This window comes from Gadus macrocephalus, chromosome 10 (genome assembly GCF_031168955.1).
Source record: "Gadus macrocephalus chromosome 10, ASM3116895v1".
In the NCBI taxonomy this organism is placed as follows: domain Eukaryota; kingdom Metazoa; phylum Chordata; class Actinopteri; order Gadiformes; family Gadidae; genus Gadus; species Gadus macrocephalus.
The window spans coordinates 19,223,720-19,251,692 of NC_082391.1; the positions used below are offsets into that span (position 1 = coordinate 19,223,720).

Consider the following 27,973-nt stretch of genomic DNA (forward strand, 5'->3'; position numbering starts at 1 on the left):
CACACACACACACACACAGTGTGTCCTGATATCCCCAGTAGTCTCACACCCTGAGAAAGAATCACCTAGAGAACTCTTGGTTTACTTTCACGGTCCAAATTATGGAGTGACAAAATAAATGATTGCTCCCCATCTGATTAACACCGTTTGCAGAGACATTGGATACCTGGGAGGGCAAGGTATGTAACTGACACATTGACAGACGCATTACAATTGTATCGAGCGGTTGTGTCCCACCGTGTCCCACCTTTTTGTTCTCTAGAGCTCAGAGGATCAGCTAGACTCTGCATGTGTAAATGCTTTGTGAAATTTTATCTACTAGAAGTGATACACTTACTTCAGGGATTGTCGTGTTTTTTAGTGGCAACAATGTTTTGCCTAACACATAGGGCTGTTTACTGATATTTAAAGAGTCACAGTTAAAGTTATGTGAGGCGAAGGTCGGTTCGCAACCAAAACAACTTGAAGGTTTGCGATGATGAATCTAGTGTCATTACTTTACATTTGTATTCTATTTCGGGCATATTTGGGATGGTTTATTCCAACAAACAATGACTGCTGTGGAAATTTTCCTTTTAACAAGTCATTGATCAACAAATAGCAGCAAGGCATCTCTTTCAAGGATGTAAATATCGGGGTTTAAACCCTTAAAAACCCTAACCCACTACTAGCCTAGACTATCCGTGTGTGTGTGCGTGTGTGTGCGCGTGTATATCTGTATGCGTATGCGGGTGTGTGTGATGGTCTATTTCAACCAAGTCATGTCTGTCTTCCACTGTAGATGGGACAGCGTTGACGCGCCTATAGCTTCCCACCCTATCCCCCACGTCCCCGTCCCCCCCCCCCTCCCCCGGGGGTACCTATCGCTGGCGGTACGGTCGACATGAGTCTGATGGACATCTCCAAGATCTTCTCCCTGCTGCAGCCCAGGGAGGAGGAGGACGAGGAGGGCCAGCTGTGTGAGGAGATGAACCAGGCGGTGAGCGGGGACGACGCGCCCCAGCTCGCCCGCCTCCTGGCCCAGGAGAGCTACAGGCGGTGCATCAACTGCCGCAGCGGATGGGGGATACCCCTGACGCCTCTCCGGGCCGCGGCCTCCCGGGGACACCTCGGGTGCCTGGAGGTGTTGCTGCAGCACGGGGCGGAGGTGAGAAGAACCACCAGGGGCGTAGAGAGGGAGCGGAGGTGGTTACTGGAGGTTGAGACCGCATCGAGCTGTAGAAACGCTGGAGTGCATATTCAAGGGGCTGGTTCTCCACAGAAATAAAGTGGAGCGCATCAAGCCTGCGGCGCACACAGCCTGCACGCTAATCACGAGGAGATTCAACCTTTTAAATTGCGCAGAAATACTTTTTAATGTACAGTTAGTAATTAATTTCATCAAGGGGCTATATTTAAAGCTACAAAAAGAATCCAAATAAAATAATAAATAAAAAATTCAATGCAACTCTGACGTCCCCCAGCTGGTGGGGGGGCAAATGACGTCATCGTTTGCGTTTCAGGCGTCCACACGAATCCTAACACGAAACCACATAGGTCCGGATAGATTTAAAACCACCTCCTAGTGGTTTTAAATGGTGGTTTCAGAGATGTGCGGTTTCGGGCACCGGATTCGCCGGCTCCGTCTGGACTGTTGGCTGTAACGCTCAAGACTTATGCGGGGTCACCAAAAAATCGGCTTCGTGTGGACAGGGCCTCAATCTATTCATTCGTGATCTACGACACGTAATTTTTTTCGTGCCAAAAGCACAAATTTCAAACTCATTCTAAAAAGAAGAGATAGCAGCTACCTTTTTTCTGTCGCGGTTTGCTACAGAGCAGCGCACTTGCATTAAATATATCCGTGAATTGTCACAATTTCTCTGAATCAAAGGTGAAAGTAGAAACGGTTGGCCAAAAGCTGTCATTGTTAGAAATGTGTTTTTAGGCACGTAAAAATTTAAATTACGTGTCCCAGATCACGAATTAATAGATTAAGTGACGTGATAGTGTCACATATTTCTGTGAGACTGGGTTGCAATATCAGAACAGTCCTAGAATGCCCCTATTACCTTTCGGTTGATGTGGCAATAAAAACAAGCCAGAATCATCAAGGTGAGCCTTTTCAGGAACTACAGATGAAAAATATTTTTTTAACTAAATCTGGTGCATTTATGTGTCCGATGTAATGGCCATGTTGATTAATGCACACTGTTCCGTTTAAATAAATTAATATTTAAAAATTAAATAAACAGGTTACACGTTCAACCACATACATTTCTAGGCCACGTCCACACGGAGCCGAAACGGGCGAAAACGATCCGGTTTCGTTTTATGCGGTTCAGGAATATCTCCGTAAAGATGGACGTGACGTGACAGTGTCACGTATTTCCGTAAGACTGGGTTGGACATTATCTACTAGGACATTTGTGTGACTTGGTTAATACTGACTCCATCTTAAGTGGACGTGGTTTACATTATTTCGTACAGATTTGACACGATATTGTAAAAATTTGCTCAGAAAACAAGAAAAAATAGCATATAACAACGAACATCCCATTAACAGACAGACAGCTGAGGGTTAGTCTTCTTACTGAGCCTAAAACACTGTGGAAGGAAACTTTCTTTCAAGATAAAATCTGCTGCTACAACATTGGCTCACAGCATTGTTTTCCACCTGCAGGTGGACAGCCTGGATGTGAAGGCCCAGACGCCGCTGTTCACAGCAGTGAGCGGGAAGCACCTGGACTGCGTGGTGGCCCTGCTCAAAGCGGGCGCCGACCCCAACGGCAGCCCGTACAACAACAGCTCCCCGGTGCTGACCGCCGCCCGCGAGGGGGACGTGGAGGTGCTCCAGGAGCTGTTGAGCTACGGCGCCGAGGTCGACGCGAGGTCCAAGGTCCCCGAGTGGGCCACCAACGCCACGGCCTGCAGGGGGTCCCTGTACATCTCGGCCGTGTACGGCCACCTGGACTGCTTCAAGCTATTGCTGCTCCACGGGGCCAACCCCGACTACAACTGCACGGACGAGAAGATGCTGGGACGGATCAAGCAGCCCAAGACCGTGTTGGATATGTGTCTCCGGTACGGGTGCGGCGTGGAGTACGTGCAGCTGCTCGTGGACTTTGGGGCAGACGTGTATTTACCCACGCTGATCGTTGACAAGATGACGAAGCAGAACGAAGCCTTGGTGTTGCTGCTTAAGGAAAGAGGTAAGACGTCGGTTTGTGTGTATGGCTATGACAGAAAGTTCGACTTTTCACGGTTGATGCGACAGGCCACGGTATGTATTAAGTTAACGATAATGGTTTAACATTATATATATATATATATATCTTATCCGTGCTTTATATTTTTTACAGTTCACCCCAAAACGCTGATGTCACAGACCCGGATAACGATCCGAAGACACCTGCCTTTCGCCAATAAAGAGCCAATCATTGAACGCTTGGACATTCCTCAGATTCTCAGGAAATATTTGAACCATGTCGCCTTGAATATATGAAGTGTGTTCCCGTTGTTTTCATCAAGGATGGATTGCACTTTTTTTGTTATGTGTCGGTCATGGATGATGTGGATATTTACACATAGGCCTACCTTAGATGCAAAGATGCCCCAAATTTGTTGCAAAGGGACAGACGAAATGAAATTATGTTTACATCCGTATTAGTGGCCTTTTATTATTGCCTTCTATATTTATTAACATTTATATATATTTTTGCTGTGTTCTCACTGAATTTATAGTTTTTTTCTCAGTGTAACTTGCAATAATACAAATCGACGCTTGGATGTGCCAGATCGAGGTCATATACCTGTAACACCAAGCTCTACCGCTAGAGATCGGAATAGCACTACCAATTATGGGCTTCTGGTCAATAACACCCCACCTATAAAATACCCTCCTGGCGGTGATATTGCACTTTCCCACAATTTTCCACTGTTCAGAATGTATGCATTTTTTTAGACTTCAGATAAATAAAATATCAATTTTGAATTTTATATTGTTTTGTAACTATATGCAGCCTCTTAATAGCAGCAGGCATTATTGTTTTTGTAACTTGTTGACAACTAATTTGTGATTTGACAGTTTTGATGTACCTCATACTGTCTAATAGGTAACAGCTGTACGCTGTAAATAGCCATGTAGAGCGGATATGATGTCAAACAACAGGAAACCGGGACAATATGTCCTGTCTACCATTCTTATCTAAACCCATGCTACATACAAAGCTAATGCAGAAGTTTGTATGCCCTTGGGCCTACTCTATGGTATATGATATGTGGCTTCTTTTTTATTGTGATGTGACTTACTTCAGGCTATAATACCAAAACAGCTATGTATATAGAGGTTTTATTTTCAACAAAAGTACAGCTATATCAGATATGGTTTCATTTTTTTCAGCGGAATACAACATATTCCCAGTGCTTTTGATTACATCAAAACATATAATGTACATACAGTAGACATCTCCACTCCCCCATTCACAGTTTCTCGATTGAATAGACAATATTCTTAAGGTTTTAAATTTATACAACAAATAAACTTAAATGCCAGCAAGAAATAAAATACAAATGTTTGCATATGGTGACATTTCCTAAGGATAAAACTTGCAAGTAAATGTGCTGTGGTGGTCAAAAATCGAAACCTTAAACTAGATGGTAATATACAAATGGTTAAGAGTTCCAAAAGCGGGCCCTCTGTTACCTTGCGGCCATTAAAAACCACATTAAATTACCTTTTGAAGATAGTGACCCTGCTGTACCCTGACTATTCCGAAATAACACAGGACTGCCATAACTGCAAGAAATAGCTATCAAATATGTTGCAATGCTCAGGTTTGTGAATGTTATTACTTGCTAATATGTCCCTTGGAAAAAAAAAACACAACAAAACGTAGAAATAGGTGAGGAAAAATATATAACACTGATGCATTTATAATTAAAAGGTCATTAAATAATACAAGCAGGACAGACACGCATTGATGCATGGCAACAAATATGTCCTAACTTTGCCTCAGATAAATCTTACTTAAAGCTGTTTCTGTATTGGGTAACCAAATAAAACCGGTTAACATTGTAACACAAATTAAAAAATTGTGAGAAATTGATTGGTAGTGTCAGACCATTGTTCTTCAGAATGTCAGCAAAAGGAGAGTACTGGGATATTGGAGTGAAGTTCTGTGTAATTGTGTCTTCATGATTTCTGGCTGATATTGTTTTGATAATCAGAAGAGGTTTTTCTTGTTTTATCTCTGCTTGACTTGAAATCTATACTCCAAAAAAACAACAACGAATAGGGCAATCATCATTGTACATCCCTGTTTGGTTTACTGATAAAAAAAAAACAAGATACCCGTTTCGGTCACAGCCGTTAATGGCACTGGACAGTTAGCCATCGTTGGCAAGTGTGGTGTGAAGATGACGTAAGAATGTAAAGAGAGTTGTGTTCATAGTTCCACGTAGACAAGGCAGCATCAGTGCTCTTCACTTCAGTGTTATCTTGGATTTCCAATGACGATGACAAACACCGGTTTGACAATAAATAAATAAAGCGTTAAAAGCCACAACCGGGGGAGTTAAATAATCGTTTCTTTCAGTGAGCTGGTATCGGTTTACTCAGCGATGGTTTTTTGTATTTAAGTGATGAAGGGGGATTGTAAATGAAGCTAAAACAATCTGGTTAAAGAGTTCTGGTTAAATTGCATGCAAAATATTTGGATGCCACAAGCATGCATCTATCTGGTGCGGTGTGTTAGCGCACGCTAGAACTGGTACAACATTCGTCTCCAACGCAAAATACTAATATCCAAATATATGATCTGTTCTTTTGTACAGTATTTACAGTGTGTAGCTGCTAAGTGTAAAATAGATGATTGTTCCTTCAATTTACAACTCCCCATAATTTGTATATATGCTTCAAGTTACTTCTAATACACCGACCGAGAAAGGAAAAAAATAAAATAACAAACAGTATCCTACTGCAGCGGTTTTTGAGCTTTAAATATTATGTTTTTAAATGTGCAACGAAGGAAGTAAATGTCTGAAAGTAGAATATACTTAATGTTTTGTCAGTTTGTGCAACACTATATTGGACACTTCTATGCTAATGTGTGATAATACTGCTCTCTTGTGTGATAATACATTACCTACTCCTGTTCAGGGAGGAAGGTCTGATCGCTATACTCTGGTCGGATTGGATCTCATGCACTGGGGAATGGGATTCCCAGTCCGAGAGAGATAGAGACAGAACGAGAACAAGAGAGAGGGTACTGGGGAGAGAGAAGAAAAGAGACGAAAAAAATGGACAGAGGGGGGGATATATATCTCCATATATATGAATATACAGAGAGAGAGAGAGAGTGTGAGAGAGAAACAAAGAAAAGAGAGAGAGATTGGAGGGAGGAGGAGAGTAGATTGAAACGATGAAGAGACAAGGAGGAAGAGAGAAAAATAGTGACAGAAAAACCAACCTACAGAGGGAAAATGAGGGGAGGGACAGGAAGAAAAAAAAAAAGATAGAAAAATAGAACTCTTAAGCACGAGAGAGAGAGAGCCTAGACCCATGCCCAGGGTGAATGACACGACTACCTCAGGTTGGCCTGTGAAACTTAAGATGTCCTCATCACTAGTGGAATGCTGGAAGGCACTGTTAGATCGCATCTCTCTTTCCAGCAGCACAACGGGCCGATAGGCCTGCAGGAGTGCGTTTGCGGTGTTTTCCCTTGTGTGTACCTGTGTGTGACGGTGTGCCAGCTACGTGCATACACACGTGTGTGTGTGCATGTGTATGTATGCGTGTGTGTGTGTGTGTGTGTGTGTGTGTGTGTGTGTGTGTGTGTGTGTGTGTGTGTGTGTGTGTGTGTGTGTGTGTGTGTGTGTGTGTGTGTGTGTGTGTGTGTTTGTTGGTGTTTGTGTGTCTGTCGGGGTTGAATGGTGGGGTGAGGGGTAACTGCACTCGACCTGAGGTTATGGTCTAGGAATCATATCTGTGCTAGAGGAAGACTTCCTCCTACTGCTCCCGTGTGGCCACACCACCCACCAACTCAGTGTTTCAACTCCACTTTTCTTTACTGAAACCAAAGAGATAAATTACACAACAGACTAGAGAGACAAGTCTCAGGTCTCTTTTAATTCTTCCTCCGCCAATAGGTTATAAGCAATTGACATATTACAACACATATACCCCCTCTGTATGGTGAATTGTGAGGCTATATAATGGTTCAACACACGGCACAAGTTGCCATACTGTATTATGTAGATGGTTTAACTCCAACACAGAAAAATGTACTTATGTATCTGAGGTCCACAAACATGATCACATAACCATAAATCAACAGATATATCTCTTAACAATCCAATCGTAGAACAAAAAAAACACCTTTATGAAACATACGCAGATAAGCAGGTGGAGTGTATTGGAAAGGCGCCAGGCGGGGCCCTCTTCCAAGGGTTCACGACCTCTGTGTCCGCAAGGGACAGCTGCTGGTCGTCGTCGTTGGTTAAACAAAATGTCTGGTACCCCCCCCTTGACCCCCCCCCCCCCCCCCCCCCTCCCCCCTCCAACTGGTGTGGAGGACGCACTGTAGTGCAAAGAAAGACGCTGAAAGAATTAAAAAAATGCACCAGGAAGTGTGCGTGCTGCAGATTACAGACAATGTCCTCCAGCCATCCAGCCACCCGGGCTCACCTTCTACCAGCCACAATGCATCCTGGCTTTCTTTTCGTTACGTTTGTTCACTTCATAGTTGACTCAACCCATTTCAAGTTGATCCTATTCCTCAATAAATGTAGTTTCACTCTTAAACTTACTCTTTCACTCTTTCTGTCCAACCCTATCATTTTCTTTTGCACTGCAAAGGTAGGCTTGATTCCAGCTTGAGGAAAAGCAATTATACTCCGGTATACAGCTTTGTCCCACACTCTCTACTAGGTACTAATCATTACCACTGGGGGTGGCTCTTGGTGTATTTGGCTGTGCTTTTCATAGCAGGTAACCAAAACACGTCGGTGAATCACTCGACACAGAAAGTTCCCTTCGACAGCCAACACATGTGCAAGAAACCCCCTATCTGAGCCTCACACCGTTACTTCTCATGAAAGCCTTTTGGTGCAGAGGTCCTGCAAAACACGAACAAGAAGCCAGCCCAGACAGTGCAGGTTGGGATTCGTGTGAGAGGTGGTTTCCAGCATTTGGCAGGAGGACTCCCATTCTACTGGGCTGTACCCCTAGCACACCGCCCCATAAACCACAGCTCCCTTGGCCAGTAAACAGGATATTAATATCCTGTTGAAAATGGTTGAGCGAAAAGCGTGTAAATGGTCTAATGGTTGTTGAGGAGGCCATTGATTGGTTTCCCTCGCCCGATGCAATGCGGCCCATGGCAGACTGAGCAGCCCCGCTTGCCAGCTCCTAGTGGAATACCAACCGCTGGGAGGAAGGGGGAGAGGCAGAGAGAGAGAGAGAGAGAGAGAGAGAGAGAGACAGAGACAGAGACAGAGACAGAGAGAGGGAGGGAGAGGGAGAGAGGGAGAGGGGGAGAGGGGGAGAGGGAGAGGGAGAGGGGGAGAGGGAGACGCGAGCCGGTTGAAAGCAGCGCCGATAGCGTGGACAGATCGGAGAAAGATGGAGAGAATGAAAGTAAAAGGAAAAGGATGGAGAGAACGGTACAGAAAGGTCTCAACGGTAGGGGGGTATTGATCAGAGAGGAGTGCGCAGGAGGAACGCAGGGAGCCAGAGTGCGGGAGAGAACAAGAGAGAGAAACTAAGATGGCATATTATAGAGCGAGAGAGAGAGAACATGGAGGGAGGGAGGAGGATGCAGCCTAGGACGACGACAGGCGTCTTCAGAGCAGCGTAGTCCCGATCGGCCTGTGATCACTGGATCTGAGTCGACGTTAATTCCGACAGCGAGGGGGGGGGGGGGGGGGGGGGAGGGAGTTGGGGGGGACAGATGCTACAGCCTGTAGATGACACATATCGTCATTCCACTTCCACCACAGTGAACGTACACAAGGCTCTCACCAAACACACACTCACAGAGCAGCACAGCAACGACAACTCATTTTAGTTTTCGAATACGATCATACGGCCTGAATGAAGCGGCCTCCACCTTTTACAGATGGATGAACACAGGTTTGGGATTCGGTGTTTGCTCCCCGGAGGAATGGGGTTGGACAAAAAACACTTGATTAAGGAAGCGCCCCCCCCCCCCCCCCCCCCCGCCGCCCCCGAAAAACATCTCATGGACAACTTGTGGACAATCAGAGAGCGTGGTTGTAGTGAGGGTGCAGGGTCGAGAGGGGTGGAGTTTGTGAAGGTGTGCCGCGGTGGGAGAAGCTTGACCAATAAAAAAAACAACAAAACAACAAACAAAGGATGGTGCCGATAACATACATGAAATGTAAAGTCTATTTTCTTTTCTTCAGTCCTCTTGGTGCTTCCAACCCTCTGGGGGGGTCGGAGATATTAACACATGGTCCTTCTTCTTCAAAAGTCTTTCTCTCGTTGAACATGTGTGTGTGTGTGTGTGTGTTTTTTTTTCCTGTTTTCTTTATAATATATTCTTCATCGTTTCGGATGTTAATCACCCGACGTTTATTAGTGCTTCTAAGAAAAATAGCTGGTCCTTTCCGGAAGAGTCTCTCAAGTGTCTTATTTCTTAAATGGAGCTAATCTACTAAAATTCTGCCAGAAGGGAGCCTGGCCTCTTTTGGATTGACTTAATTCAAAAACCTCCCCTTGTGCCATGTCCTCCGTGACCTCGTAGTGCCCCGCCGACAGGGGGTCCTGGGGCGGCGGGTACGAGGGGGGCGTGCACCTGTTTACACCTGGGAAAGGCAGGGGCAATAGAGCGGGAGGGTGTGGGGGGGGGGTGGGGGCAACAAAGCGTAAAAAAATAAAAAGAGGGCAGGAGGAAGATAACAGAAGAAGAAGAAGAAGAAGAAAGGTTATCAGCGTTGCGTCCGAACGAGCGACACAACGACACAACATTGATTCATGCGTCTGCCGCTAAAGCATAGAAACACCCCGTCGACGACGATACACACACATACACGCACGCGCGCACAAGACTGAACTACTTAAAGCACAAACGGGCACATATCAATATCAACTATTATGAGTAGTATGTACTATGAGTACTATTAATATATGTTCTGTTTCTTTTAATCACATATATATATATATATATCTATGGTGCGGTATCCTTAAGGTAACTAGAATGATAGCTGAGATGGAATTAAGTGAAAACCAGCCTAAGTTATGACACAAGGGAGACCAAAGACACTATTCAAACCAACCTGATAGCATGTAGCAAACACGAGAACCCATTGATCATGTGATGGGATACACTGATAGAACCGGGCGTTTTGACAAGGGACGTGGTTCGTCTCTGTTTATCCAACCGCTTGTTTGTTTGAATAGTACTCTCAAGACTTCAAAACACCAAAGTGCCAAAAATAGATTGAACAAAAAGCTGTTTGGTACAAGCTGGGCTACGGCCTACTAAACTAATATGGCTACAGCCTACAAGCATCACAACTACTGTATGCTAGTGTTATCAAAAACTACAAGTACAATCAATATTTGGAGATGAAATAATATTTAAAAAAAAGTTGCCATGGCATCTTGGAGATAAAATAAAGATTTTGTTTTTCATCCCAAACACTGTTTAGCAGTTTGATAGCTTCGTCAGTGAGACCTATTCTATGTTGAACAGTCAAGATAAGGCTTGAAAACAGATTGGTCCGTGGACTGCATGCACTAATGCCGATGCTAATCACAACAGCTTCCAATACTGCATAAGCAGTTGCCATGGCATCTTGTTGCACTAGCTCTAGTCTAGGGTAGTAACTCTAATGCATATACCTTTATCATTCTCAACCCATGTCCATATAACATGGCTCTCTTTCTCAAGATGAAATCTATAAATGAATCTGAAATTCAAGAGAGTACTTCACCTTGTGCCAGAGCCATGTGTACACATACAACACTAAGTTAAACACACACAACAACATGTCTGACAGAACATATACCGCCGGAAGGCTAACGTTAGAGAGAACATTCCAGCATGTCATTAGTTAATTCAGATCCCAAGGATGGTCATGCTTTTTGTGGAACTCACAATAGCAACGCCTTATCCTCGGTAAATGTAAACGGTGAATGCATTATGTTCATCATATGTACATCTAGCCTGCCGCTAAACTAGCTCAACGAGGAGATCCTAGGAGGATTATACCAGCAGTTTTGACATGTGGGTCTTCAGTCTTTTCGTGCCCTGATGATTCGCTTCGAAAATGTGTTTCTTTTGTTATCCCCACTGAATTGTAAAAAAAATAAAATGCATACTAATTTATCATGTTTGTTCATAATTAAAGGCAATGGAATAATTGTTATTAGCAAGTTGTTGCATGGTAAAAATGTATCAGATCCATAGGTTAATTAAGACTAAAGATAAAAACAGTAAATTATGTATCAGACGGTTGTGTTGAGGGGTTGTTTAGGAATAGATTTGTTTTATGTATATTATAATGGTATCAGGACAGGATAGTCATGGGCCACACATGGCAGAAACAGTGGTATTGCTCTCTGAACTCATACGTCATGCAAAAGTCCTCTGTCTTTTCATTGGTGCTTACTTCACAAAATAGGACGGAAAGCCGTCATATCATATAGTGCATGATGCGAGAGATATTTAACTCATAGACAACGGACAGAATATATATAACACATATAGTAATAATAATGAGAGAAATGTTCCTAACTTATAAAAAAACGAGTCTTAGTGGAGAGCTTGTAGAAGTACAGTCATAAACACAGCATTTAACATTTATAAATTCACATTTACATTCAGGTTTTAAAGAGGTAGAGAAGTAAGCAGGAAAGTGGGAAAAGTAAACAGCAATGAGAAGACAGAGCAGATCAGCGAAGAGAAGAAAAGGAAAGTCACCTGGTATCTTCTTGTTGCCTCACCTTTCTGTTTGGTCACCTTTCTCACTGTCATGGCCGCCTGCCGCTTCTGGTACTCTGAGATCTCGAAACCTTATCGAGTTAGGAATAATGGACAATGAGCCAAAAGTTATTTTACAGTACTGACCGGCTTGCTGCACATCATGCTGCTTATTACACAGCTACTTGCTGAAGGAATCAATAATTTGACACAAGGTATAACAAAAAAAAAAGATTTTTCTTTTATTAGCATGAAGAGAGGACCGCCACTCGCGCGCCCCATTACACATTTTGCGATGAAAACAATATCCCGAGTTTGAGACCTCAATCATGGAATATTGTAGACTGGCTATTACCAGACGCACGTTGGTCTGGGGAAGCTGCCGTCATTTTCTTCAGCACAAGAGGCGTGATCAACGGGCCTATGACTCTGTACACGATTGGCTGCTTGCCGTCGCTTCCCTGTCGTCATTGTGTCAAACCAGCCAATTGCGTGCCAAGGGAAAAAGCCAGCTTTGTGATTCTGCTCCCGCAAAAACGTATCGGAAGCAGAAAGAAATGTATTGCTCTTCTCCAGACCCATGTGCAGGGCGAACTCAATTCGCCGGAAGAATGGGCGGGGCTACCCAGGCTAGGAATATTGCCCAATATCCCGAGATAGCAAACCATTCAAATTGCGCCATCTTAGGAGATTCGCGTGTAGCACAAAATATATATCTATACCGTATTCATTTAAAAACAAACCGAACAAGGGGATACATTTCAAATGTGGCTTTTATAAACTTATTAACATAATAAGTAAATAAATGTAAGTTTCACATAAATGAAACACTCTGATCAAGTGTGCAACGCAGCCTGAGCTCCCTCTCCACAGACTTAAAAATCGTCTACGTCAAGAGTACCGATTCTGCACAATTTAAAAACAACACATCGATGCTTGCATGTGGCCCGCGCCAACAAAGCAAGGACACACGGCTACAACTCCAACACAGAGAGAGAGAGACGCATGCAGCATTTCTGTCTTGCAGAAAAAAAAACTTTTCGGGCCTATATTTAGTAGCTCTGTAATCGGTTGCCCAATTTTTTTTTCCTTTCTCCCAGTGTGATGCAGCATGGCTGGAGTACTAGGATATAAATCAACCAGGCCCCTCGTGAATGAGAGTAATGCCTTCCAAAACGGCGTGGTGGCGAGAGGAGGAAGCGGCGTGGTGGTGGGGGGGGACTAACCGATTTTCTCGTCCTCCTGCACCATCTTCCTCTCCTCGTGGAAGGCCCTGAGCCAGCGTATCTTCTCCTCCAGCTTCTTGGCCAGGAAGATGTGGATCTCCTCGCTGTCCTTGTTGCACAGCTTGAAGGCGTTCTTCACGCTGACGTTGAAGTCGTCGTCCCGGCCGTCGGTGGCGTCGCGCACCTCATAGCGGTCCATGTCGATGCGCCCCTTGTAGTACAGGATGTCCCGACGGATCAGGTCCTGGGCCACGGATGGAAGGACAAGCAGACATTTTGTAGTGTTTTGTAGGTTCAGGAAATACTAGCTAAGTTTGCATTAGCTTTCTGCTAAATCTTAAATTCTTTGCACTCTATTTTTTTTATTACTTCATTTTATTGTGCTCTTTCTACAACACATTTTTTTTTACTCTGCCTTTATTTTCCTTTTATCTTATTACTTTATTTTATTTTATGAATATGTTTCCATGTAAAGCACTTTGAGTCTGCCTCGTGTATGAAAAGTGCTACATAAAAAAAGGATTTGTGTGCGTGTGTTTAGGGGTCAAGGTCATCTCAAAATTGTATGTTTCTGGCATGCAAACATGTTTTTAAATAAAGCATCTAGTAATGACACTTACTGTGACATCCCATTTTCTTGTCTGGGAATTAATAAAGAACATCTTAACTGTATCTTATCTTAAGGCCAATCCATTCTCTGTGTGTGTGTGTGTGTCTGTCTGTGTGCGTGTCTGTGTGTGTGTGTGTGTGTCTGTGTGTGTGTTTTGGAAGAGGAAGCTCAATGTTCCGGTTGTGGAGCCCAGAGCCTGAAATAATGGATTTATTCAAGCTAAATTAAACACCTCACCCACTGCAACTGCTATCGCTAATGCAGTGATTTGTAACACTTCCAGTATAATGTGTGCGCTCATGCGTGTGTGCATTTGTGTTTGGTGCTGTGTGTGCGTGTGCTTCTGTGTGTGTAAGGGGTTGTGCTGCATGCAGGAATATGGTAACATTATTGGATTGGAGGATTACAAATATAAACAAATAATAAATTGTGTGTTACTATTACTATGATCAAAAGAATAACCAGGACATAACGTAAAACTTTGTAAAACGTTTGGCGGAATACTTCCAGGAAATAGAGGCCTATTTCCCCCCAGTGTCCATCTTGGTTCTAGAACCAAGAAGCTCGCTGGGATGCCCAAACCAGCCCTCATCCCTGACTGCTAATTCTTCAGTGGCCATGCACAAACCCTACGAGCCCTAACAATCCCGAAAACCGCCCAAAAAAACCCTTGCCAATGAGCGTGCACAGATAAAGCTCTCTCCGGCCCCTGATTAGGGAGATAAGATGAAAGAGGAGGAAGGAAAAGCAACAAGCAAGACGCCAACCGACACGCCCAGAGGCGAACTCCATTGAAATTGTTGTCGGTACCGAGAATCCTGTCGGAGGAAGCGCTAAAACAAAAGACACGGGATTTATATTCAAGAGTCTCTCTTTCTCTCGCGCAGGGATCTTCTCTCTCTCCCTCCGACCCATGAGAACAGAGGGGGGGGGGGGGGGGGGAGAGATTGGTATATGGGTGCTTAGCGGGGGGGGGGGGGTCCATGTTAACAGGACAACAACACTGCAGCCCACAGACATACCGGCGCATTCCGGCGCATTCCAACAGCACTGGAGATGTATACGACAGATAGCCAGGGGAGGGGCGCAGGACAAAAGGAAATGGAAGGCGACAACATAGATAAGAGTAGACTTGACTTTTTATGCCGTCTTTGTGATTGTACCTTCCACTGTGGCTAGAGTACAGCATGCGAGTGTGTACGTGTTTGATTCGCGTCTGTGCGCGATGGTTCACAGTAGTGATCGGTTCTAAGCTAGCTTGTGTATGCGTGTGTCAACCCAAGTTCATGGCTTATATTTCAATTTGGTTTTTTTGTGTGCGTGCATGGGTTTGTGCGTACGTGTGTTTGTGTGTGTGTGCGTATATTGGTGAGTGTTGGTATATTGGTTGTGTGTGTGTGTGTGTGTGTGTGTATATTTTTCTCTGTGTCAGTGTGTGTGAGTGTCTGTGTGTCTGTGTGTCTGTGTGTCTGTGTTTCTGTGTGTCTGTGTGTCTGTGTGTCTGTGTGTCTGTGTGTCTGTGTGTGTGAGTGTCTGTGTGTCTGTGTGTGTGTGGTAAAATGCAGCGAAGTGTGAACATCATTCTGACAGGGGTGCAGCGCCCTGGTACATTAGGGCCTGGATCTGCACATCTTCATTCTTTGACAGGAGGTCAGTTCTTGTTGGACGGGTTTTCACTCAAGGGGCCTGCAGCCACAACATTACGTCATATATTTGCAGCCTTTCGGTGGGTTTGGAAGCCCTCAAAAGGACCCCTTTTGAAGTTGACTAAATATAACCGTCTTTAAATATCCTGTAGCGCAACAAAGCAAAAACGTTGAAAAGGCTGAGTTGAAGATGTGATCATTAAATCAAGAGTAAATCAAAAAAGGTGAGACAGTGGGTGGACAGAAAGAAGGGTGAGAGAGTGTGATGGAGAGGGTGAGAGAGGGAGAGAGAGCTACAGAGAGAGGATAGACAAGGAGACAGACAAGCGTGATACGAGAAGAGGGCATTTGAATGAAAGTGAGAGCGATGAAAAGATAAAGCAAAGGAGAGAATATACGGAGAGAAAAAGGAGACAGAGAGAGAGACAGAGGGAGATAACAGCAAAGAGCAGTACAAGAAGATAAGAAAAGATGAAAAGATTAAGAGAAAGCAAAATTATTTATTCTACTGCAATCTCCTACTGCAAAGAGCAGTAGAAGACAGTATCTTAGCAAACTAAAAAGATAAGGAGAAAACAAGAAATATATCAAGAGTGAGAGAAAGGAAGAGAGCATTGCCGTGTGTTTACAGCATAATTTAAAATGTTCTGTTTATGGGAGATACTTGAATTTTTTAAGTATTCAACATTCAAATTTTTACATATTGAGTATTTAATATTCATATATTTGATATGTATATATATTTTGTATTTAACGTTTTATACATTGACCACCTAATTATTCAACTGCATTTGCAATGTAAACGTCTGTTTCTCATGCCAATAAAGCTTTATGAATTTGAATTGAATTGAAAGGGAGAGAGCATGAGAACGAGAGCGAGAGAGAGGCCAACAGAAAGAGAGAGAGAGAGAGCAAGAGTGAGAGGGTGAGATAAGAGGAAGAGAGAGAGACAAAGAGAAAGAGACGGAGACGGAGAGGGAGGAGGACGACGAGAAACGTACCTTCTTACAGAGGACTAACTGGTGATCGAACAGGAAGAAGACGCGTTGCTGACTCCGCCCGTACGGCTGGTAGATCCACGACAGCTCCCCTGTGTAGATCAGCTCAGAGCTCCGGTCCAAGATGTCATCGCCCTGGATGGACACACAGAGCCCACAAATTAGAGAAACACACACACACACACACACACACACACACACACACACACACACACACACACACACACACACACACACACACACACACACACACACACACACACACACACACACACACGTCTCCGCTGCTTAGCATCAGTGCGACTCCGAGCCGTATAAATAAGTCTAAAACAAATAAATAACACGCATTTATTCATTCAATCCAAAAAATAAAATCATAGAGGATGGTCAAATTAAAGGGACAAACTAAGTCTAGCGCCTTATATTGTGTATGTCATTTGGCTGTGCGGTTTCGTAGTGTGCGTACGTTTGTTCTTCTAGTCTCCCTTTTAAAATACGTTTAAAACCTTTTATGAAGCTAACGACGCTTTATAAAAAGAGTTTAAACACGAATAGGAAAAATATTCTTCGGAGGCCATTTTAGATATCGACATCACCCCCAAAAGTGAATCACGACTCTCGGTCAAGCTATGATATCTTGAGACTCATCCATAGATCAATGCTTTCTTAATTTTCTCCTCATGTCCGCAGCTCACCTCCCAGTCCAGAACGGAGGCCTGCCATTGGGCGATCTTGTCGATATTCTCCAGCCTCCTCTTCCTCTCATTGATCTGCTGAGTGACGTTCCGCATCACCGCCAGGGCCGCTGCCACATAGCGATAGTCACTATGGAGACAGGACACACACACACACACTTCATGAGGCTGTGTTACACACTCCGCTAAAAGCCTCTCCTGGCTGGGGCCGCTCGTTAAAATAAGGGACACAATTGTATCTGAGGTGAAAGAACGGGCAGAGCCTAATAAAAGACAGGGGGTACCAACACACACACACACACACACACACACACACACACACACACACACACACACACACACACACACACACACACACACACACACACACACACACACACACACACACACACACACACACACACACACAACCAAGATCCAATACAACCGTTGACCGAGATCTCGTCTGATCTGGTCAGCCATTATTTATCTTTTATCAGTTAATTCCGGCTCTGGAATTACACGGAGCCAGGCAGGGTTCAGACGAGGGAAGGTTTAGACTGATCCACTCCTAGCTGGGGAGATGGTGTGTTTGTGGGAGTGGTCGTGACTGGCCTTGCACGTGTTGGAGTGTGCGTGTGTATGAGTGCGCATGCGCGTGCGTGAGTTTGTGTGCATGCGTGTGTGTGAGTTTGAGTGTCTGTGTGTATGTGTGTGCATGCGTTTGTGTGAGTATGTGTGTGCGTGTATGTGTGCGTGCGTTAGTTTGTGTGCATGCATGTGTGTGTCCATGTGGGTGAGTGCGTGTCCGTGTGTGTGTGTGTGTGTGTGTGTATGCGCGTGCGTGCGTTTGTGTGTATGCGTGCGTGTGTGTGTTCGTGTGTGTGTGTGTGCGGATGCTCCAGCATCTGTGTATCTGGCAGATCCTCCAGAGCTCTGTTAAACACAGGGCCCTGGCAGCAACAGTCGGCTGAGCTGGCACACGGGGGGCGTCCCTGGCTGAAAACGGGCTCCGCTGCTGGGCTCGTGAATGACCCAGTGCTGCCTGACACTCACTGATTGCTTCTCATCACTGTTCGCTGGGCTGTGAGTATGCTTGTTTGTCTCTCACACACACACACACACACACACACACACACACACACACACACACACACACACACACACGATGCAGTTTTCTGTGTGTGTGTGTGTGTGTGTGTGTGTGTGTGTGTGTGTGTGTGTGTGTGTGTGTGTGTGTGTGTGTGTGTGTGTGTGTGTGTGTGTGTGTGTGTGTGTGCGCTATGCAGCATTGAAATATGACCTTCCGTTATCATGGTTTCCGTAATTAATGCCCTTTATTGTCTTCTAAACTATGGACAGATGTTCACATAGAAGGATGCGATGCTGCATGCAAGTCACACACATGAATAGACTCATTACTTTGTATCATAAAGCTGGGCAGAATCATGCAGAGTAACCTATTTTCCTGTTTGGGTGTTACAAAGTGCAATTATAACGCAAGGTTCCCAAATTAATCATAGCCTGTTGTGGCTACGATAGCTTCCCTGTGCATATAATAGCTTCCCTGTGCAGATTGCAAGCCGTGGCAACGATAACTCAACTGTGCCTACAATAGTTTCCCTGGCCCTGCAACAGCTTCCCTGTGCTACGCTAGCTTCTCTGTGCAAAGCTAGCTGCCTTGCGCTATGATAGCTTCCATGTGCTATGTTTTCCTCCATGTTCAATGCTAGCTCCCTTCGTCTTTGATAGCTCCTCTTTGTGCTACAACAGAGCTTCTTTACATCCAATAATTCCTGTGCTCGCTAGCTTCCTTGCTCTACAATGGCTTCCTTTGTAGAGCAAGGCTCTACTGCTATTATTATAGCCTGGCTATTATCTTATAACAGGCTATTGCGCTACAAGGGCCGGTCTGGGCGTTAGTTGGCTTTACTTTGCTGCACTAGCTTCCAGGCTCTATGATAGCTTCCCTGCGCCTATGTGGGCAAACTTAGGCTTTCCTGCACTACAGTAGCCTGCCAGGGCGTACAATAGCTCCCCTATGCTACGATAGTCTGCCTAGGGGTATGATAGCCTGCCTGGGCATATGTTGGTCTCCCTGTGCTATGGGAGCCTGCCTGGGGCTGTGACTGCCTGCCTTGGCACATGTTAGCGTCCTGCAAAATGCTAGCCAGGCTGGGCGTATGTTAGCCTCCCTCCAGGCTACAGTGAGTGTACGATAAGATTCCCTGCGCTGTGATAGCCTGCCCGAGTTAGCGTTAGGGCTGCTCGATTTTGTAAAAAAATCCTAATCACGATTAGTTTGGTCAATATTGAAATCACGATTATTCAAACTAAATCTTTTGAGTATGAAAATATGCTGCATTTGCTCAGCATTTCTCTAGAAAAAACACATTTTGTAACCGAGAACTTGGAAATTTCCCCTGTATGCAAAAAAGTATCCAGCTGGATCCAGCAAAAAAAATGGAATTATAATAATTGAAAGAAAATAGTTTCAACTCGATTATATTAGTTTGGAGATCGCTGACCCAAAAATCACCACACGATCAAAATGCGATTAATTGCCGAGCCCTAGTTAGCGGGTAGCTTCCCTGAACCGTTACCTGTGCTCCTGCGCCGTGTATTTGAGCAGCTCTGCCAGCTGAAGAGGGTATTTGCAGATCTTCTGGACCGGTGTGAGCAGGAAGCCGTCGATGGCGATGTCGATCATCTGCTGGAGGAGACGGCAGGCCTCGAAGAAGTGCTGGTACCTGCCGTCCCGCATCAGCTTGCTGAGCTCCATGCAGGCGTCCAGGTGGTTGTTACAGTACTCAGAGTAGATCCAGAAGCCGTCTTGCTGTGGAGATGGACAGAGGAGCAGAGAGAGAGTATACAATTAAATTTTTTTCTTTCTTAATATATATATATATATATATATAATATATACATCTCTATATATCTCCATCTATCTATTACTCTATCTCTATCTGTATCTGTATCTAATTATATATAAACATGTCTGGTATAAGGTGACCAAACTGGCAAATTCAATCATGCACAGTGGCAAACAACATATGTTATGCAGTTTCTAATTAGATGAGTGTAAGTTGGTCGCTTGCCTTCATTTCACTTCATTTGACTTTCAATGATGCACGGGTCACATAAACCGGAAGTAATTAAAATAGTCTGATCCAATATATTCACCAATGTTTGTTTATGCATATTACATCCCCCCATGTTATATAACTGCACCTGAAGCAATAACATTTTATTTGTAATATCGTGCCAACCCAAGAGGTCTGACTAAGCACCACTGTTTTTTGTGTATGTGTGTTTGTGTGTGTTTGAGGGTGCGTGTGTGTGTGTATGAGCGTGTGTGTGTGCATGAGTGCGTGTGTGTGCATGAGTGCGTGTGTGTGCGTGTGCGTGTGCATGTATGTGCGTGCATGTATGCGCGCGTGTGTGTGTGTGTGTGTGTGTGTGTGCGTGCGTGTGTGTGCGTGCGTGCGTGCGTGCGTGCGTGCGTGCGTGCGTGCGTGCGTGCGTGCGTGCGTGCGTGCGTGCGTGCGTGCGTGCGTGCGTGCGTGCGTGCGTGCGTGCGTATGCATGCCTTCTCGCACGTGCGTATGCAAGGCTGTGGGTGTGGGTGTGTGTACACTCACGTGTTCCAGAAAGCAGGGCCCTATCTCAGAGAGGTGGGGATCCTCTGTGTTGTACTGTTTCTCAAGGTCTCTGACGAAGCCCATCTGGAAGCGGTAGATGTCCTCGATGTTCCCAAAGATCACCCTTAGTTGGTCGTCGTTGAACATGTCCACGCGCTTCCTGCACTGACGCAGGTAGCCCTAGTAACCGCGGCAACAGCGGGTGGAGACATGCGGTTAATTCGACGAAGGGAAACTGTAAATCAGCTGAGACTGCAGCTGGAATACATATTGGGGGAAGGGCTCTTATTCCAACCAGCACATACAGGTGTTGAAACAAGATAAGGATCAGAATGTTGATGATGATGATGATGCTGATGATGATGTGTATCAAACACGCGTTCAAATCTGAAAACAAACGCCGAGGTTGTCAGGATCACGTAATCCTTATGTGGTGCTTGGATGCAGAGATAAACCAAACCACTCCACCACCTCACAAAAATAACACACAAAAAACCTAACTATGCCTAACACTCAAAAGTGAACCTGTCCTGCACATTCACAAACCTCTGTCGATCAGTTTACAAATACGCATAGTTTTTATCGCTTGCTTGCCAAGTATCAAAGGAAGCGGACGGCAGCTGATCAGATTTGACCCGCCTCGGCCACGCTGCAGTAGCAGTGCAGCAGTGCTGTACGCAGGTATCTGCATGTTGAGCTGCAAAGGCCTAGTCCCAGGATCAAGGGGAGCGTGATTGCAATCAGTCTCACACCCTATCTGTCTTTTGGATCTAAGAAAACACAGAAACAGGTCTGAACCAAAACCAGGGAGGTATTTTGAACTATAAGATTGGAGATCTGAATCGTTGCCCCTTGGCCAGACTATGCAGCCAAAAATAAACTTAATACGCAGCATCCTCCCACATCGTTATTATTATATTAGAGGAAGTGATCTATAGGCTTTGCAATGCACTTAATATCGATATCGCTGCCGTGTCTTACAAAAGCAACTGGAAGCAAGAAAAATTGTTTTCCTCCTGTACCAAATGTGCATTACATGCAGTGTCTAAAACGCTTGTGCAGCATTACAGTGTGATGCAGAACAGAACCCCTGAGTGATGCCTGCGACCATGTGACTTTCTAAAGACTTGCTTCAAAAGCCAGGCTTTTATCCATAGTGGGGACCGGAATTGTGTGTATTCCACGGGCTGTTTAATGTTATCCGTTATACGGTACATGCATTTTGTATTACCCTTTTAATACCCTTTAGGGGCTGATTTAAAGATGTGTTCCCTTCCTACTCTTTCTGAGAATCAACTATACACCAGCTTCTTGGTCACGTGGGAACCAAAACTTAGGGGGCTTTAACGAACTATGAGCAACTGATGAGAAAATGGCAAGACTTTTCATTTTAGGGGTCAACTGCTCCTTTAAAACATCACACATACAGACACAGACACACAAAACACAGTTCACATCAACTGGCTTCCAAGCCCTGACGAAATTAGCCCTACGGTTTCACACTGCCTTGCAGTTTTTCCCCGTTTCCCCTTTGCATGGAGGACCAAGAATGTGCGTGCGTGTCATTGTCCCTGACTCTATTTTGCGCCTCCTCACCTCGCAGATGTCCTTGAGGTGTTTGATGTAGTGTCTCTCTGTGCTCATGATCTCATTAATGACGTTGGCTCTCATCTGGTCACGGTTCTGAAGCGGTGATCCCAAGCACAGGCAGTCATTGGTCGGATCCAGGTGTCCGTTCAGCACCTCACTGGTCCCCTCGACTGGCTCCGCCCCTCCATCCTCCTGGTTTACCCAAAGCTGAGGACGTAAAATACACATTCGGGCAACATGCACATCCACACATACAGGCACGCAAACATACACAAGCGCATGCACCCACACAGGCGTTCATACCGAGATCACGCACAAATAAGGACACACACACACACACACACACACAAAACAGACATAAGCGTGATGGTACATACAAGTTCATTGTGAGTTCATCATAGAGTGTGTGCATATGCTGCATTATTTCACAAACACCATTGGCCTAATTTTAGCCGAATACTTAATCATAATTCCACAGTAAATTACTGTACCATAAAATAACAGGGCATGAGGCACACAATGTATACACACGACCACAGCTACACATACACACACACACTCTCTGTTAAAGGCGCGGGTAGTCTGGGCATTGAACAAGGCACTTGAACCAAGATGGGAGGGAAAGTGACTCATGGCCAGGGTCCCTCTGTGCATTCAGAAGCCCCGATCTGGGATACAAGCCCGGAAGATATCCAACTTGAGCCCAATCTGGGCCCAAAGACAGCTCTCATCTAGACACCCTTTAGTAGTTTTTCATTACTGATAAACACGCACGCACACAATCACACACACACACGGACACAATCACACACACAATCACAATCACAATCACAATCACACACACACACACACACACACACACACACACACACACACACACACACACACACACACACACACACACACACACACACGCACACACACAGTGGGGTCAAGCAAACACTCGCTGGTGCCCACTCAGAGAGAGCCAAGTGAGGGAGGGTTTCAGACGTCCAGCCGTCCACACCTGATGGCACAAAGTTTGCCAAGGCAACACCAAAGAACCGACGGGTTGAATGCCAAAAAACAGGATGAGAGATGCAGCTTCACAGACAAGCGGAGACAGAGACACAGAGACAGAGACAGAGACAGAGACAGACACAGACACAGAGACGGGTGGCAGAGAGTCTGCAGTGATCTGCGAGCAGCTCCCAGCTGACGGATAGAATAGTAATAGAAATAATAATAAAATAAATGAGAATAATCTGATCGTAAATGCTAGCACAGGACAAGTTATTACCCATCCCATAGAATACCTGTAAATACAGTAATTCATATAAACATACCGCTAAACGTACTTATACATAAATATGTGGACATAAATAAATGCACACACACTCAACAAATATGAAATGTCACTTGAGTGTCAAAAAGTGAAAAAATCATTACTTTGGAATTGCCCTTCCTGCATTTCGATTCCCCATTCCCCCCCCCCCCCCGCCGGTTAGAGGATGAAGAGCTGTGGTGATGGGAGCATTGATCAGTGGATGTATTGGTAATGTCAGGGGAGGTGAGGAGAGGAGGGGTGGAGGACGCTGCATGGACACACTAGTGAGGGAGGGGTTAGAGGGAGATGGGCGGGACTTGATGGGTGGGGTGGGGGTGGGGGTGGTAGGGGTGGGGTGGGCTTTGGGTTTCGGATGAGGCTGGGAGAACGCACCTTTGACGTGGTGCTTTGGAACCGCGGAGTTGCTACGGGGTTGATATAGAAAACCTGTTTTGTTTGGGGTGGAGGAGGGTGGGGTTCCACCTTGGGGAGAGAGAATGACAGAGCAGAAAGAAACAGACGTTTTGTTTTTTCTTGTTTTTCTCCGGGTCGGCGGTTGGGTGGTTTGATGGTTTCGGTGGGAGCGTTGGCCTCCTCTCTTCTCAGGAGCGGCCATCGTTTTGGGTGGGGGGGGGGGGAGGAGGAGGTTTTGGGTCGGTGGGTGAAAGGGTGGCCAGGTGTTACGAGGAAAAGGTGGGGAGTGGGGGGAGAAGGGGTTCTGGGCAATGTTTGGCTAGTGTTTGAAAAAGGCCTTTGAAGCAAAACTTCGCTCTGGCATGTCCATGTGAGTGTACCTGAATCACCTCCTTGGATTAACGACATGTTAGCACTAAAATATGACTAAGAGCACATGACGAGGTGTCCGGGAAGAAGTGGCCCTCTGTGTGTGTGTGTGTGTGTGTGTGTGTGTGTGTGTGTGTGTGTGTGTGTGTGTGTGTGTGTGTGTGTGTGTGTGTGTGTGTGTGTGTGTGTGTGTGTGTGTGTGTGTGTGTGTGTGTGTGTGCGCGCGTGTAACTCGCTTTCAGGAGTGGGATAGAGCTGTGTGAGGATTACTCATCATCCTCTTCGTTTTGACCTCTCAGATCTCCAGGTAGACACATTTACTGAGATGTACTATACTAGCAAAGGCGTCGCTGAATCCTCTGTTTGTGTTTGTGTGTCGCTGTGCATATGCGTGCCTGCATATATATGTGTGCCTGCATCCCCAGGAAAGGTGTGTATTTTGGGATCGCTTCCATGTTGGTACGCGCGTGAACGCTAGCCGTTTCATTGACGGTCGGAAATGTAAAAAATCTCTGCCATTTGTTGTCTGTTGTTGTTTGTGAGTTTTATTTATCCACGTGTGCTTGCGTGTGTCCATCCCTTTTCATTCTTTCTCCGTCGTCGCCGTGCTATAGCTGTCGAGGTAATGGCGGGTTCGGAGTAGCCGTTGGTGGTTCGCGGGGCGGCTAACTCACCCGTACGAAGCTGGCGGGGAACCAGCCCTCCTCCTCGTCGATCTGGCCCCACCACCAGTCCTTGTTGGAGGCGTCCAGCACCTTGATGACGTCGCCCGCCTTAAACGCCAACTCCCGGTCCGCCATGGTCACATGGTCCCATACCGCCTCAGCGCTGACGATTGACCCCCCGCTTATCAACTGACAGAGAGAGACGGAGAGAGACGGAGAGCAAGACAGTGATACAACCGCTGAACAATACATACTCACATTCATACATAGTCTTTTTGGGGGAAAGCTAAGGAAAACGATTTTATGTATAATTGACCAGCGACATTAATATGGATCCAAATGAACCCCATTTCTGTTAGGGGTTTGGGGGGATATTAGTTATTAGTTATACATTGCCCACCCTCTTGGCCTTATTATTACGTGAATCCTTGCTCTTAAAAACCGTGCAGACTAATAATGAAATGCAAATGCACGCCCTCAGAGCTCTGGGCCCCCCATTAGCACTTCAGGATAATAGAACATCACAACACAATAATATCTAACACATTAGTCGACAACACAACACAAAAAAGGCAAAATCCTTATCAGGAAGGAAGGAAACAACACAGCGTTCAGAAACACAGCACCAGTCGCTCTGCACAGGGATGGTAATTGGCCGATTATGACATTAGAATAATTATATGTGTTAATGTAATATAAATGTTGAGGGGATAATATAAACTCCCTGGGCCCGTGCCGTCACCAGAGTTTATTTATTCCGCCGCACGGAAAACACCCGTGACTCATCAACTACGAGTCAGTATTGGCTCTCCGGGTCGTGAATAAATGATGTTCGACGATTGTGGACATCATACACAATACACAGGGAAACATTTATAAATATACATGGGTAATTGGCCGTCGCATGTAGAGACTGTTATCTACCTATTGCATCATCTGTGAGTGTGTGCAACAAAAAAGAGGGCAGTTGAGTGTGGGTGTGAATGGAGATGGGGTGGGGGGGGGGGGGGGGGGGGGACGGGGAGGGACTCCTGTTGAAGGATGGGAGAGGAGGTGCGGATCGTTTCAGAGGAGGAACCCGGGCCCATGGCTAGATGGTCCATCTAGCAGCTAAGCCATGCTGAGGGATAGCTCTGCCACCCTGAGACTGGCTCACAGCCATGTGTACACACACACACACACACACACACACACACACACACACACAAAGCTCATACTCAATGACGCACACACACACAAAGCTCATACTCACAGACACAGGTGTAGTAGATAAACCTGCATAGACGCAAACAAAGGCCACCACACATGGGTGCATATGCACATAGAGAAGTATAAGAGTATGAATAGTGCATGAAGCAGTAAACGAACACACACACACACACACACACACACACACACACACACACACACACACACACACACACACACACACACACACACACACACACACACACACACACACACACACACACAGACTTTGGAACCATGCTATATCTGTGGGCAAACAGTTAGCTCCGTTGCCTCCCTCCCCAGTCCAGAGTTAACCACGCGTCCGGTCCTACGGGGCTGCGGGCTGAGTAGCCAGCAGCCAGTCCTAACCAAGCCTGACAGCCACTGCTCCGCCCCCCCCAGTACACACCCCGCCCCCCCCACACCACCCCTCAACACACATCCATTCTGGATGAGCCGTTTTCCGCTGCAAATTCACCAGCACGTGCAATGTGGGTTACACTATGATATTGTGTGTATTTCTGTGTGTTTTGTCTGTTTGTCTGTTTGTCTCTGTGTGTGTGTGTGTGTGTGTGTGTGTGTGTGTGTGTGTGTGTGTGTGTGTGTGTGTGTGTGTGTGTGTGTGTGTGTGTGTGTGTGTGTGTCTTTCCCAGAGGACAACAGGCTTATGCGTTGATGCATTGACTTTTTCCCTCTTTCGGCCACCAAAAATGCTACGATGTTACTCGTTGATTTAAATCAAGGTTAGGCTCTCATTAAAACCTTCCCTTTTGTGCAATGTGAACCCTTTGAAGGGTAAATCCTCCCGAAACCATTGGCATTGTGTTGTTGTTGTGTTGTGGTTGCGTTGTGTTTGTGTTGCCGTGTGGAAGCAGCCCTATATCTGTGATGCTGTCGTGGTGCGTCACCGACCCAGCATGAGCGTGCTCCCCGCAGCGTGCTGTTTGTACGTGCCCATGCATGCGTGCGTTTGTTTTCCAATGTGTGTTTGCGTATCCGAGTTTGTGCACGCGCGCGTGTTCACGTGTCTTTGGTTTCCAATGTGTGTTCGCGCATCCGAGTGTGTTTGCGTATCCGAGTGTGTTCACGCGCGTGTGTTCACGCGTCTTTGGTTTCCAATGTGTGCTTGCGTATCCCGAGTGTGCGGGCATCGGTTTTTGTGTGTGCGTGTGTTCACGTGTGTTTGCGTTTCCGAGTGTGCGTGGCGCTCGCGTGTTCGCGTGTGTTTGCGTTTCCGAGTGTGTGTCTCTTGCTAATCCTTTCCCTATCAGGATCCCAGCTATATCCCGCCCACCCCGTAAGCCTGCGGACAGCCGGGGCTCCCCGTGGGTCACTCAGACAGACACGGGGAGGACGGAACGCAATCACACCGGAGGAGTGAACCTCGGGAGGGATGTCCACGTCTGAAAGAGGGGAACGAGGCGGCCATCGTCATGGTGACAGATGGAGATGCTCTGCCGGCGTTGACTGAAGAGGAGGCAAGGACATCTTAGGGTGCACCAACAAACACCAAGAGCAGAAGAGATGGTCGGTGTGCATGGTTGCGTGCGTAACAGTGTGTGCGTGTCTTAAAATGCCATGTGACCTCTGTGGGCAGACCTAAAATAACCAACGGAAACATCCGCCGTGATCTAAATGGCAGAGTTCGACGTCAAGGGAAAGGGTTGAACACAGCAG

General features: G+C 45.8%; 2 protein-coding genes across 10 annotated transcripts in view; one reads left to right on the forward strand and one right to left on the reverse strand.

The window, feature by feature from the left end:
• The first annotated feature begins 6 nt into the window (after nt 1–6).
• Nucleotides 7–6,346, forward strand: LOC132466397 (ankyrin repeat and SOCS box protein 12-like). 2 transcript variants are annotated; one of them, XM_060063631.1, is made up of 4 exons: nt 7–179; nt 782–1,147; nt 2,663–3,191; nt 3,342–6,346. In XM_060063631.1, the coding sequence occupies exons 2-4, from the start codon at nt 884–886 to the stop codon at nt 3,482–3,484; spliced, it is 936 nt and encodes a 311-aa protein (XP_059919614.1). In that variant the 5' UTR covers nt 7–179; nt 782–883; the 3' UTR covers nt 3,485–6,346. The 2 variants fall into 2 exon arrangements, with proteins under 2 accessions (XP_059919614.1, XP_059919616.1); XM_060063633.1 differs by having other exon boundaries at nt 8–179; nt 926–1,147.
• Nucleotides 4,315–27,973, reverse strand: part of LOC132466358 (rho guanine nucleotide exchange factor 9) — a 46,687-nt gene continuing 23,028 nt past the window's right edge. For 6 of the 8 annotated variants that reach the window (XM_060063530.1, XM_060063526.1, XM_060063527.1 and 3 more), the window contains 10 exons: nt 25,076–25,255; nt 24,012–24,101; nt 22,319–22,519; nt 20,723–20,902; nt 19,685–19,917; nt 17,103–17,232; nt 16,411–16,542; nt 13,154–13,397; nt 11,951–12,019; nt 4,315–9,807 (listed from right to left, as the gene is read on the reverse strand). In XM_060063530.1, coding sequence (XP_059919513.1) covers nt 9,632–9,807; nt 11,951–12,019; nt 13,154–13,397; nt 16,411–16,542; nt 17,103–17,232; nt 19,685–19,917; nt 20,723–20,902; nt 22,319–22,519; nt 24,012–24,101; nt 25,076–25,255 — 1,635 coding nt within the window. In that variant the 3' untranslated portion in view covers nt 4,315–9,631. Of the gene's footprint in view, nt 9,808–11,927; nt 12,020–13,153; nt 13,398–16,410; nt 16,543–17,102; nt 17,233–19,684; nt 19,918–20,722; nt 20,903–22,318; nt 22,520–24,011; nt 24,102–25,075; nt 25,256–27,973 lie in introns of all 8 variants that reach the window. The other 2 variants (XM_060063529.1, XM_060063528.1) reach the window with 2 other exon arrangements.

Excerpts from the sequence above, each read along its gene's own strand:
- LOC132466397 (XM_060063631.1), top strand. The coding sequence starts at position 884 with ATGAGTCTGATGGACATCTCCAAGATCTTCTCCCTGCTGCAGCCCAGG. Across the intron at positions 1,148-2,662 it reads TGCTGCAGCACGGGGCGGAG|GTGGACAGCCTGGATGTGAA; the intron begins GTGAGAAGAACC and ends TTCCACCTGCAG. Across the intron at positions 3,192-3,341 it reads GTTGCTGCTTAAGGAAAGAG|TTCACCCCAAAACGCTGATG; the intron begins GTAAGACGTCGG and ends TATTTTTTACAG.